The sequence below is a fragment of the Lytechinus variegatus genome, chromosome 11 (genome assembly GCF_018143015.1).
Source record: "Lytechinus variegatus isolate NC3 chromosome 11, Lvar_3.0, whole genome shotgun sequence".
NCBI classification, from domain to species: Eukaryota; Metazoa; Echinodermata; class Echinoidea; order Temnopleuroida; family Toxopneustidae; genus Lytechinus; species Lytechinus variegatus.
Window position 1 is genome coordinate 9,911,925 of NC_054750.1, and position 13,448 is coordinate 9,925,372.

The 13,448-nt window shown below is 36.2% G+C and overlaps 1 protein-coding gene across 2 annotated transcripts in view; it reads right to left on the minus strand.

The window, feature by feature from the left end:
* LOC121423583 (ubiquitin carboxyl-terminal hydrolase 24-like) overlaps nucleotides 1–13,448 on the minus strand; it is a 50,856-nt gene that overhangs the window by 16,295 nt on the left and 21,113 nt on the right. The window contains exons 21-33 of one of the 2 annotated variants that reach the window (XM_041618949.1): nucleotides 12,792–12,910; nucleotides 11,968–12,052; nucleotides 11,086–11,229; nucleotides 10,438–10,634; nucleotides 9,485–9,710; nucleotides 8,819–8,987; nucleotides 7,608–7,766; nucleotides 7,004–7,238; nucleotides 6,082–6,143; nucleotides 5,306–5,497; nucleotides 3,047–3,161; nucleotides 1,994–2,044; nucleotides 230–374 (exon numbers count right to left, since the gene is read on the minus strand). In XM_041618949.1, the coding sequence (XP_041474883.1) occupies nucleotides 230–374; nucleotides 1,994–2,044; nucleotides 3,047–3,161; nucleotides 5,306–5,497; nucleotides 6,082–6,143; nucleotides 7,004–7,238; nucleotides 7,608–7,766; nucleotides 8,819–8,987; nucleotides 9,485–9,710; nucleotides 10,438–10,634; nucleotides 11,086–11,229; nucleotides 11,968–12,052; nucleotides 12,792–12,910 (1,899 nt within the window). The remainder of the gene's footprint in view (nucleotides 1–229; nucleotides 375–1,993; nucleotides 2,045–3,046; nucleotides 3,162–5,305; nucleotides 5,498–6,081; nucleotides 6,144–7,003; nucleotides 7,239–7,607; nucleotides 7,767–8,818; nucleotides 8,988–9,484; nucleotides 9,711–10,437; nucleotides 10,635–11,085; nucleotides 11,230–11,967; nucleotides 12,053–12,791; nucleotides 12,911–13,448) is intronic. The other variant, XM_041618950.1, reaches the window with a different exon arrangement.

Sequence of the window (13,448 nt, forward strand, 5' to 3'; positions counted from 1 at the left end):
CCTATGAGTACTTTCTATGGGAGGAAGGAAACACAAACAGAGAAGCAAAAGTCACAATTAGTTTTATGTATAGTTGTAAGAAGAAAAATGGCTTTAGCCCTTGTTGAATTAAGACTGTAAAGCAGACTAACTGCTTGTTGCAGAATGTTAACGGAATAGCCCCAGGGATATAGAGCACAATCCATTTACAGTAAGCTTGCAAATTATGTTCCTCATTAACTTGACTTACCTCCCACTCTTTGGCAATGGAAGGGTCCAATTGATGATGCATATTGATAAGCTGTGATGCGATCCTCTGTAGATTGTACGGACAGCCTTCGCATAGTACAACCAGTAACTCAAAAGCTGCTACACGAGACTCCTTACCAGATATCCTTTAAAAAAATAACGGCAAAAAATACACACATTAATGAAAAACAGAAACAATTATTTTTCTATCCAGTTAAGAAAAGTCCTAATTCACTCTAATGGCAATTTTACAGTCATTCTATTGAATGACTGTATCCTGATAGTACAAGAACAAATGTAAGATTTTAATTCAAGTAAATGGGATAAAAGTGATTGGCACCCAGGATCAGTCCCAAGGATAGATAAGACTATTTCAATCTCTGAAATTACCATATTGCAACACGATATGATAACAATTGAAGGTACATGTACCCAAAACATTGAACAAACAATACTAAATCATTGCATACAAAATATCATTATTCTTTTTAAAAATGAAAACAAGAATGAATTAAAATCAATCACTGAGGCAAGTGTGTGATCACAAGAAATAATTTTACAATATTTTAATATAAAATTTTATGAAAATTAAGAAGTGGAAATGAATGCAAATTTCCTGACATGATATTTTTAGAAATCCTCACTGGATTCAAAATGAGTGAAGATATGCTGCAGCACCCCACAACAAGTCACCAGCCATAACAGCATAAATCAAAAACAACTTTTGAAACACCAACCAAAATATACTACTACAAAATAATTTCACCATCATTTGAAAATGATATAAAAATGACAAAGTGCTTGGCGATTAAATGATGACATGCCCATTAATATAGGGAATTATATGGAAAAATAGTCCTTTCCGTGTTTTCTTCATGCTAGTGGAAACTTAACTGTGATATAAATTGGTGATGCAATTATGGACAACAAAATATATCAAAGATCGGTTCATTTGGAGATCTAAACATGAGTTGCACAACGATCGTCTTCATTTCTACAACAATGAGTTATGAGCCAGGCACAACATTTAGAAGCATATTATACAGTAAAAAAAATGTTTCAGCATTCGGCATTCCCATAAACTTGCTTAAAACATGGCTTACTTGTAGGTTAAACAAAATTTTAGAATAGTAGTACTTGACTATTCTAAGATTAGTTAAACAGAGTCCAAGTAATAATAAATAAAGTTGCTTTAGCGTTTTTTTTTTCTTCTCACATATTCATGAGCAATGAAGATATCGCTGAAGAATAATAAGTTTGACATGTAACCTCCATCTGTGGAAATAATTTATTTGATAAAATGTTCAGCTTTTTAAAACCTCTGCTCACAAAAAAATACGAACTGATAAATGCTCTTCAATGGTGCTACTTTTCATTAAATCCCAGAATGAAACAAAATAATAACTATTCAGTATTTTTTTACAATATTCCCACAAATGAAAGAAATAACCATGAACCAATGAGAAGCAAGATAACGGTTTGAGAAAGAATTCACAAGTTTTACAGCTAGAGGAAATCAAAGGTAGCCATACACATGGAAAGAACAGTGCCACCATCTTAAACAATTTCCACCTTTTCCAGATAGAAAAAAATGTGTGTTTAGTATTAGACCAAGCTGATAGTAGAACAAATTGATTCAATAATCTAACTGATTGTACACCAAGTGAATAAATACTGCCCCTAGGGTTAAGCTTGTGCTCAACAGACACCACTGAAACAATGAATTAGAGCGAAAAAGTGCAATTTACAAGAGGTGAGGACTTACTTGTGTAAGTATGCACGCCTCAAACCGTCACTCAAGTCTGAGTGGGGGATACTGAGAAGATATAGGTAATTACACACATTAAGATCATGTGCAAACAATCAAGGATGTTACCTAGAATCCCCACAGAGAACAATTTTTCCGACAGTAGACTTGGCACGTGGGTCTCCAAAAGCATTGGAAAATATGCTGTTTGAAAATTTTGAAATTCTAGCCAAGTAATCATGTTGCCCATTTTCTATCCCCTAACATCTTTCAGTTAAGGAGGAGGAGGAGGATGATGATCACGATGACGATGGTGGTGATGATGATGATGATGATGGTGATGATGGTGATGATGATGACGATGATGATGGTGGTGATGACGATGATGATGATGATGGTGATGATGATGATGATGGTGATGACGAAGATGATGATGATATGACGACAACGATGATGATGGTGAAGATGGTGGTGATGATGATGTGGATGAAGAGGAGGAGGAATATAATGATGATGAAGATGATGGATGATAATGGTGATGAGGAGAGGAAGATGATAATGATTGCAATGAAGTCTCTTAGCATTCTGAATTGTACTATAAATATTACCAAACTAAACCTGAATGTGGGGTGAGGGGTTGAGATGAAGGACATAAATCCTAGACAAACCAACAAAGAAGTAATAGTTACATATCATGTATTTGCATTTTGAACAATAGTAAGAGGAGTTACTACACAAGATCAGAAAAGATTGCTATTAGGCCAGAGCTACACAACAATTAATGTTAGGAAACTACACATTTATCAAAGACAGTTTCATTCCAAATTAGTTTTCAAAATCTTTCAATCTCAGTCAAATTATTCAAAGTGACAAAGAACACAATATCTACACGTCATCTTCATCACAAATTCTTCTAAACTTCAACATACAATGCATATATGTAAACAATACAAAAGGTATAACAACTATATGCACCAGTAATGAAATATCTAAGACTTTAATAATGTCAAATGAACAAACATATCTATCTCATTTTATGCGATTAAAATAAAAGTTAGGATGGAATCTTACTTTGAATTGTAATCTCGTCTTGAGTCTCCCTTCTCACTGTTATCTCCTTGATGCATGACGAGACGCGATGCTGGGAAGAGATACTCATTCAACAAGCTGTTTAGTAGTCTTTCACCTGAACATACACAAAAAAGAAAATAACTCGATGAATTTCAGGATAAGAGCGTCGCTAAGGCGAGCACACAATACGTGGAAAATGGAGTTATTGGTCCAGCAAGAAAAGTGGCTTTGACTGTCTGACCAAAAAATCAATAGAATTCCTGGGATCCATGCTAGTATCATACAAACAAAATTATATGAGACTAGGTAAAGTTAAACTATAGTTATCACGTTTACACGGACTGCAGAATGCTAAGATGAAAACATGACCTTTTGATCTCAAAATTGATAGGCTTCCTGGGATTCGTGCTAGTATCATAAACACCAAATTATACGAGATAAGGTTAAGTTTAACAAGGAAAAGTTAACAGACGGACACCGAGTGTGATACCATAATTCGTCCCACAGGACGGGCATATAAAAAGGGATGGGTTATCAGGAGGAAGGATATGGTGAGACAGGGGGTGAGATTGTCTGGTAGATAATATTCATAACAACTTTATCACGATTTGAAATTACCAGGATCATGCACGATGCATAAAGTACATCAATGTATGCTACTACAACCAATATTCACAAGCCTAGTTCTAATTATATGAAATTTCTTTTCCTTCAACAGGTTGTGTGCTCACAGAGCTACTCTTCTAACGAGCTACTCTTCTAACGAGCCAAATGTATTAATCCTTTTCAACCCAGCGGGTGTTTCATAAAGCTGTTCGTAAGATATGAATGACTTTACACACGACTGGTGATCCTTTCTTGTGCTATCTGATATTCCTATGTAATTGAGTTATGACCCAAGGACAGGTTCAAGTCGTGCGTAAGTCGTTCGTAACTTTACGAAGAGCTTTATGAAACACCCACCAGGGGGGTGTTTCACAAAGATTTAAGTATGACTTAGAGTCGCACTTAAATACCGGGTTGCGTACGGTATGAAAGGCTTGACCGCATTGGTCAGATCGTCTCAAGAGGACGCGCACTAATGCGTATCTATCAATAAGATCGCGCGTTGCATATCTTGTACGCGTCGGCATTTAAGTGCGACTTAAGTCATACTGAAATCTTTGTGAAACACCCCCAAGGACTATTTTGAAAACGCATAACCCGAGGATGGGGAACTTTTTTGCCCACCCAACCCCCATCTCAGCCATCGAACAAGCAAGCACAACAAATATTGGCATGCAAGTCACCTATGAAGTAATCTCCTAAACTGGATTGTACCAAAATTATCAAAATTTATTTTTAAGAAATCAATTATGCTAATCAATAGATGAAATCATTATTTCTAAATATCTTTAACTATAGCTCAAGGATTCTTATCAAATTAAATCAAATTACAGCAATATCCAAACAAAATTATTATGTATTTTGTTTTCTTAATTTTTCATGTATTTCTTTGCTTTTCAATTTAATGTTTTTCATTGTTTTTTCAATGAAAATCGTCGGCAACCAATTCAAAATCAAATCAATTGCTTTTTAATCAGTAAAAGTGAAAATAAAGATACATTAATGAATTTTGGCAACATAGAGAATTTGTATTGGATTTGTAGACATCATGTTGCAGAGCAATTTTGGGTCTGAATGCACTTACGAAATGTTGCATCACTTCAGAAGCATGTAGCCTTAAAAAGTGCGCAAGATTTGAAGGAAAAAAGTCAGGAAACATCAAGGCGCGATCTTTTCCCATTACAGATTTATCATGAAAATTGTCAAGCTAGATTGGGTCAAAGGAGAAAATAAAATTGAATAAAAATATTTTTGCCAGTACACACAAAAATGAGACAAACTCAACAAATTTAGAAATAAAACTAGACAGGATAGAGGAGGAAGATGGTTGTTAAAAGATGCTCAATAGAGGACGAAGGCATTTTTTTCATAAAAAATTAACTTTCAATGATTCCCCTACTCAACAAAAAAAATGTTTTTTTCATAAAAGAAAACACATTTCATGGATACTCCCATCCACGCAGCACAATTGTATTCTGCTCACAACTGAAACTAAAAAGCATATCATAAAGCGGCTCATTAAATCTATGTAACATAGAAATTACTTTAATCTTTTTGTTTCCCATTCAGGATTGGGGCAATCTTTTTGTGAGCAACGTTTGCAGTTCAATGACATCAAAGAACCCTGATGTAGATCCAAGATCATAGTCGTACCTATTTTCCTCTTGTCAACCCCCTCACAAGTGAGTAGCGTCCTGATCAGATGTAGGTGACCCGCTACAATGGTGTTGTCTGTACTGGATAGATTCATGTCTTCTGAGTCTCCCGGCTCAAAGTTATGTAACCAGTCGATCTCGTCACCCAACATGGATACAATGTTGACCTTAAGGAATTTCTGTTCATTCACTGTGAAAGGAAAAATATCAGGATTAATAAATACAGTTAACCAAGAAGTTAAAAAGCTACTTGGTAAAATATCAGTTTAGGTCTAAGCACAAGATCATCTAATACTGCTACAATTTTGCCAGTTCCATAACCCCTTGGTTTTAATATGATATGTTATCTCTTTGTGGGCCATATTTCTTATGAATTCTGTAATCTGATTGGTCAATTTGTTTGGAAGACAAACCCGTAGTTACCTATTTCATTTGGTCAAAAAAAATCAAACAGGTAATATGAGCCCGTATTACCTGTTTGGTGTTTAGCTGTTGTTGTTTTAATGTTGTTTTCATTGCTGCGCGCATACCCAGTGCTGATTTCAACCATGTAATATAGCACCGCAGCCTTTTACAGCACCTAAGCATTTCCAGGAACGAATCCTGCTAGGTCCCTGTTTACCTCATGAGGGTTGTGATGAAAGACAGTAACTTCAAGATTTGGGGACTTTGAACCCACAAGTCACTAGGCCACAATGATTCCATTAATTCAGTTGTTTGTATGGTGCAATCACAAAATAATATTTTTTCAAAGATTAGAAGTAAAAAGCTTACCTCTCAACCCTTCTAGAAGACGGCATCTCAATTCAAAGTACTGTGCAGATTGGTTCAGAATTCTGTCAGAAAAAAAAGTTTCAAAACATAAACGAAAATAAATCTATTAAAGTTAAATTACTTACTTCATTTAAATATTTTTTTCTAATTTTTTATTCACACTAATTCTTTTATCCTTGGTTCTATTTCATCACCATTTTCCTCACCTATGATACGAGAGGAATAATGTAGGCTCATGTTCTGGGAAGCATTTCACGCTAACACTTGTCAGACACTTCACCTGACAAGTCTGTTTTATCCGAAATTTACCAAAGTAACAGTTCTTCTCAGCCAATCAAAATTAAAGAAAGTTGTCAGATCTGACAAATTATTGGACAAAAATATTCATGAAACACTTCCCCGAAGTCGAGTTTAACTAATGTCATTGTCTAACTTTGAGCTGAAATTATGGAAATATACCATATACCTTACGATAACAAACGATTATTTACCAAACCATTCTTTGTTAGACCTTATCACTGCTTGGCTCCTCTAACTGAAGAACTAGAAGATCTACCCTAGCCTGGATCAGAACCTGGAGCATGGAGTATCTTGGTTGCAGGATCCTACTGAAGATTATACCATACCAAAACATACCATACATAATTATACCTTACCTTAGATTAGCACCTCTAACCAGTGAACTGGAGGTCCAGAGAGGCACCCTAGCCTGGTTCAGAACCTATCTTGGTTGCAGGATCCTACTGAAGATTATACCATACCAAAACATACCATACATAATTATACCTTACCTTTGATTAGGTCCTCTAACCAGTGAACTGGAGGTCCAGAGGGGCACCCTAGCCTGGATCAGAACCTGGTCCATGGAGTATCTTGGTTGCAGGATCCTACTAAGATTATACCATACTTTATTATACCTTACCTTTGATTGGCTCCTCTAACCAGTGAACTGGAGGTCCAGAGAGGCACCCTAGCCTGGAGCAAGACCTGGAGCATGAAGTCCCTGGGGTGCAGGATCCGTACACTCTCGTTGCTGATACTGGTGGAGGTGAGGGTGTAGAACTGTTCTAGGGCCGCGCCCCTCACCTCAGGGTGTGGGGAAGACAGGAGGATGTCGATGATGAAGTCATTCACCCCAGGTAGATTGTAGAAGGCACCTAAGGGGTGGAAATTTGAGTTTGAAATGTAAATAAATGATTCCATAACTTCAAAAATTTCACTTCCTACGATAGGATGTGCCCATGTTATGAAGTGAGTAATTTGTAACAACCACATTTAAGCAATTTAGACTTGGGCACCTTGATAAAACTTGGTGAATAAATTACATACCTATTCAGTATTCAATCCATGCCATGATCGAATGTTTTGGAATCACTGCCAGGCAAAAATCTTGAGGTTAGATCCATGCTTCTTAATGAAAACAGATACCCCTCTTTATCAATGATATTTTCTCTCATCAAACGCCTATTTAAATATCACATCTTTCTATATCATCTCCAATCGTTCAATCATCTACTAGCACTTACCTAAGTTATGTGTCCTAAGCTGCAGACATGCTACAAGGAGTTCTAGAGCTTCCCTTGCTATGTCAGCGTCCTTCCCGCTGACTGCCACAGTATTGAGACAGATCCCTGCGTGTAATGCCTGCGACTCGCTATCATGACTCGATGAACTATTTGTACTCCCTGCGGAACAAAAATAGTCAAGGCTCAAATAAACATGTTCGGTCCATGAAAGTACATAAAATATGTTAAAATCTGCTTTAATGGCTGCCTGTCCGTATATTTAGATTTAGATTTAGATTGCATCGAACAGTTTCCCCCAGTGACATATGTATTGCCGGAACCTGTTCATAAAGACCTACTGGCCCGTATTCTAAAGTTGGGTTTAACTTAAACTCAGGTTTAAAGTTGTGGTTTAAGTATGGATAGCCATTTGTTACATAAATTACTAACAGTAGAGATATCTTATTTCAGCTAATTTTGCTCTCATATCATTATAAATGTCTAGGAAGTATAAATATATGATATATATATGATATATAAATTACTAACAGTAGAGATATCTTATTTCAGCTAATTTTGCTCTCATATCATTATAAATGTCTAGGAAGTATAAATATATGATTTTCTTCACCAATGATAATTAGGAAAGAGCACAGTAAGCATAAGAAACACACAACTTAATAAAGAATTTTGACACTTTTGGCTTGCCATAATCTTAGCACAGAGTTAGACCACGGTCTAATTTAAACCTGACTTCAGAATACGGGCCACTGGGTCAGACAGGCTGCTTTGTCCCTGTTGGTAGTCTTAATACAGGTTTCTCTGATTTTATATATCCACCTCCATTCCTTTTCCATTCTAGCTGAACTTCAGGTTTTTTTTTTAATTGAAATCTAACAAATTTCTGAATGGAAATAGAGGAAGCTCTTACCAATATGTATTTTAAATACTTGTTCATTTGATCTATGGCTCTCATTACTTTAAAGATCGGTTTTCACCAGACTGCAAAATATCATTTACATTAGTGCTTGTCAGACATCAACTCTATAGTATGGATTACTAAAAATTGAACCCGGTCGTTGTGGCCCATTTACACAATGCGAATGCGTACATATTGGTTGTAAACGATTGAAATTCATTGATCAATCAATGATAAGAATAAATGTCATGATTAATCTCTAAGGTTTGTGTTAAAGGGCCTGAGTAAGAGGACACTCTTCAGTTAGACCCACCTGCGCTGCTATGTCTACTCCTCCTACCGATTCCCATTGCAAAGCCTCCACCAGCCACCTCCTTGATAGGTTGACTACCACTGGCTAACCTCAGATGACCAGCAGCCGCCGCCCAAGTGACCCTCATAAGGCATGCTATCATTGATGTGAAGTCATTGGCATTCATTGTCTGAAAGAAATGAGGATCGAGGTAGTGACTGTGAATAATAATATAATGTCCTATTTACCAGGGGTAGCCAAATTAGCTCTAATTGAATTGTTCTCCCAGTGGGCTCTGCAATCATCAGATGATATCATTATCCTTCTCTATATGTATAGAGACACACTAGAAGACATAGGATCCAAATTTTTAAAATCTTTGGTATGGCTCATCCAGGATGCAAACCCACAAACTCGCAATCAAGAGGCGGGCGCTCTACCGATTGAGCCAACATGCAATATGAGATTTTAAGATTGTGATCAGCTTACATTCACAATCTAACCAGAGAAAACACAATCATTTTTTTTTATATTAGCTGATAGATCTTACATGAAATAATAGAATTTTCACAGAATGCCACCCAAATTACCAGATTTTACATGAATATGGGGGTCAGATTTACATTTTTTATGGGATTGTCCCCGTCGTTTGAATTTCTTTGAATCAATTGGCCATGCCTCGCTCACCTGAATGACCGTTATTGCAACTGAGGTCCCCTCCCTGTTGGCAAGGTCACCACTGGCCTCTACACTGGACATCCTCTCCACCAGGCTCATCTTACGGGGTGAGCTACCGTAGCTGGATGAGAAGACAGTAGAGGAATCCGCTCCAGAGGTCTCAAAGACACTGCTGTCATTGAGGGAGAGATCGCTCTCCTTCAGATCGGTGGTGGTTTGCCCACATAGTAGGAACCTGGAAGGCGATTTGAAGATGATAGATATGATGCTGGTAATGATATAACTAATGAGATTTAATGGAAGTGATCATCATCATCATCACCATCACTTTCTTTTTCTAACAATATTGGCGATATTTCAAATTATTATAATCACACACAATCATGACGTCATCATGGTCATCGCAATCAAATCTCCATCTTAATCGTTATCATAATTGTCAACACCATCATTGTGACAATATTCTAAACATCATCACCATTGTCGCCTTGTTTTCTCATTGTCATCCTCGTCATCATCTCCACCACTATCATAATCATCATCATCAGCAATGTCATAATCATCATCAACATCCTAATCATCATCATTACTACCATCCCCACCATCATCACCATTACCATCATCACCATAATCATCATCATCATCACAATCATCGCCATCACCACCATCATCAATATCACAATCATCACCATCATGATCATTATCAGCATCATCATCACATTCATCAATATCATCATCACCATCATCATCATCATCACCATCATCATCATCATCATCATCACCATCATAACCACCATCATCATCATCATCACCAACATGATCATCATCACCCCCATCATCATCATCATCACCAACATGATCATCATCACCACAAACATCATCATCATTATCATCATTATGGTCATCACAATCATTACAATCATCACCATCATCCTCCCTCCCCCATCAAACCCCAAACCAACCTTGCCAGCTGGAGACATATAGAATAACACCCTCTCCTGGTATCCTCATCAACGTCCTGTGGAATGGAATCTTTCTGCAAGGCATTGATGACTAGACTTAGACCTCCCGCATTGAGGAAGCTCTCTCTGAAGTTCTGGGCACTGGTCTGGGTACCAATGTCTTCCTGCATCGAAGGCATCAGCTTGCTGCTCAGAACCTGTGTTCAATCAGGTGACAGATCTCAATTATCATGGGCTAGTCGATGAAGTGTGGACAATATTCACAAGGAACATCAATAACATTATAGATTGTGAATACCTAATAATTGGCCCTATTGAGATAGGGATTGAGATTGACCCTACTGTCAAATGGCCCCGTGAATTTTCATCAAGTTATTCGTAAGTTAAGAGCGACTGTAAGAACGACTGGTGAACCTTTCTTAAGCACTAAATTATCACCAATGAACATTTAATGGTGAATACCATTTACAAGAAAAGATCACCAGTCGTTCTTAAATTCACTCATGACTCACAAACAGCTTTATGAAACGGCCCCCAGGTTCACAACTGTTTGGAAACAGGCAAATTTACATTGATTTTAGTGGGGCTAAGTAAATAATTTAATCACTTCGCCATTCTATTGAAGTTGGAAATTTTACAATTGCACACCTCAAGATTATAGAGAACTCTGAATGCTGACATGCCATGTGTACTATTAGCCCTGAAGAGGCCTTCAAGAGTAGCCCTAGAAGAATCCTTATTGCTTTCAGAACCTGATGTTTCTCCTCCTAGACTAGTAACGCTATCAGCGGTCTGTGGGGAAGAAAAGAGTTTTTAAAAAATCATAGGACAATTTTGATTTTCCAGCCGCATCATGAGATGCCTGCCTGCCTTTCACAAAGTTGTGACAAGTGTCACCATTCTCATTTGTCACACCTTTTGTCACATTGCAAGGGAATGCTCTCCCACATGACTAACTTCAATAACATACAAACATTAAATACTAAAGTGATTAGGAATGTCTTCTCTATCTGAACTCTATTTCCTCCAAGTTAAGTGATGTTCAAGCTGGAACTATTCAACAATCTAACCGTAAACCATGAAATGTACTTTAAAATCAGGAATTTGTGGTTTTATCCTAAGCCCCTTTTTTAATCTGGACATTAAACAAATTTAACACCATATTGTTGCATGCCCTCATGAAAAATATAATTCAGACCTCAACAATTGAAAAACTTCACATTTTCATCATTTTGTGAATTGTATCATATGGGAGAGTTGACCCTGACCTACATCTCTATGACATCACTTGTGTGGCCAATTTGAAGTCCCCATAGGTATAGTGATTACTATCTTCTAGCAAATGTCTTAATAAGCATAATATAAATCATTTAAGTTTACAACATCTACAAATTCATAGCTTTCTTATTGTTTTTCTCATTTGTTCAAACTTTCACCTATCACTTTCTCTAAATTTTCTTATTTTTATATCAAAATAACCTTCTACATGGGTTAGATTCCCTGTTTAAGAAATAAAGAATGATATCTTACCTGCCTACATATAGAATCTAGTGATTCTGGAATAGACGGATCAGTAGGAATCATCATAAGAAGTTTGCGAACTCGTTCTGTTATCCTGTGAGGGTAAAACAAACCTTGTAATTAATCTTCAGACATTGCATTTTATACAGCTTCATAAGCAAGTCATTGCTGTTGGTGTAGTGATGGGAGAAAACATTTGTCATCTCGTTTATAAACTTCATTTCTTTTGTAAACCTCATATGTTTATCAAATCATTTGAGGCAAACCAATATTCATAGTATAATAATTTCCAACCTTCTATTGACATTAAATTCAATTCATTCATTTCATAAATACAGAGCAAAGATGTTTAATAAAATGTGGCAGGGAATTGCAATATAAGCTTATGACTTGAAAAACAGCCATACCGCTTGAAAAGATATACAAAATAGTAAATCAATAAATCTACAATAAGTTACATAAAAACAAACTACAAACGACAATCAAAGGGAAAAACTATCATAAAGGAACTGCCAAATCAATATATCAGTAAAAGAAATATTTTACATTAGGATTTATAGGCATGTTCCAAATGTAACTTGTTTGTTTCAGATGCAAGAAAATTCCATAACTTAGTACATTTAAAGATTATGGAATTATGTTTTACATTTTAAGTTTAGACAATACAAATATTAAGGTGATTATGTCTACTAATAACCAACATATAATGAAATGTCCTATATTTTTCTTCACATTTTCTAAATTTATATGCTATTCACCACCGAATGGTGAATTTCTGAAAGTCAATCATACATTACTGATACATTCAATCATTTGTCAAACAAATAAAATACCTTGGTTCATCCAAGTCGGCAAGTTGGTAAAGCATGTCAAAAACTTGACCCCCTGTTGCCATGACAACACCAGGTAATGAACGCTCCAGTTCAGATTGCTGGCCAAAACTTGACATGTTCTATGAACAGAAATGTGTGGGATGAATACAATTATAGACAAATGAGTTGACAGATCAATTAAAAGCGATTCTAATGTGAAACACCCCCAGGGCAAATATCAAATCCTATAATTGGAGTAGTACAACTTTACATAGTACTTTGCTCAGTTGAGAAAATTACTGACATCAAATCAAATTTAAACCCTAGCACTTCAAATTAGGGAGACTGAAATTTAGCATAAATACTTTCCACAGAAGCATTATTGTATAGAAATCATGATCATCTGAAAATGTAGCACCTAAAATGCTACAAGATAATTTCCAGATGCAGATTACAAAAATATACATAAGCTAACCCTGACCCAGAAATAAATATCTATGATAGTTGATTCCACTTTAAGGTGAAATACTTGGTAAGTTTCTTGAATATCAAATTGGCTGGAAATCTCTCGTAAAATAATTAATCTAAGCAAAATACTCACTTTTCTGACAGAAATGAATTTATCATCAGCCATACTGCTTTAAGATTTTATTTGGCAATTTGGAATTTATTAAGAAG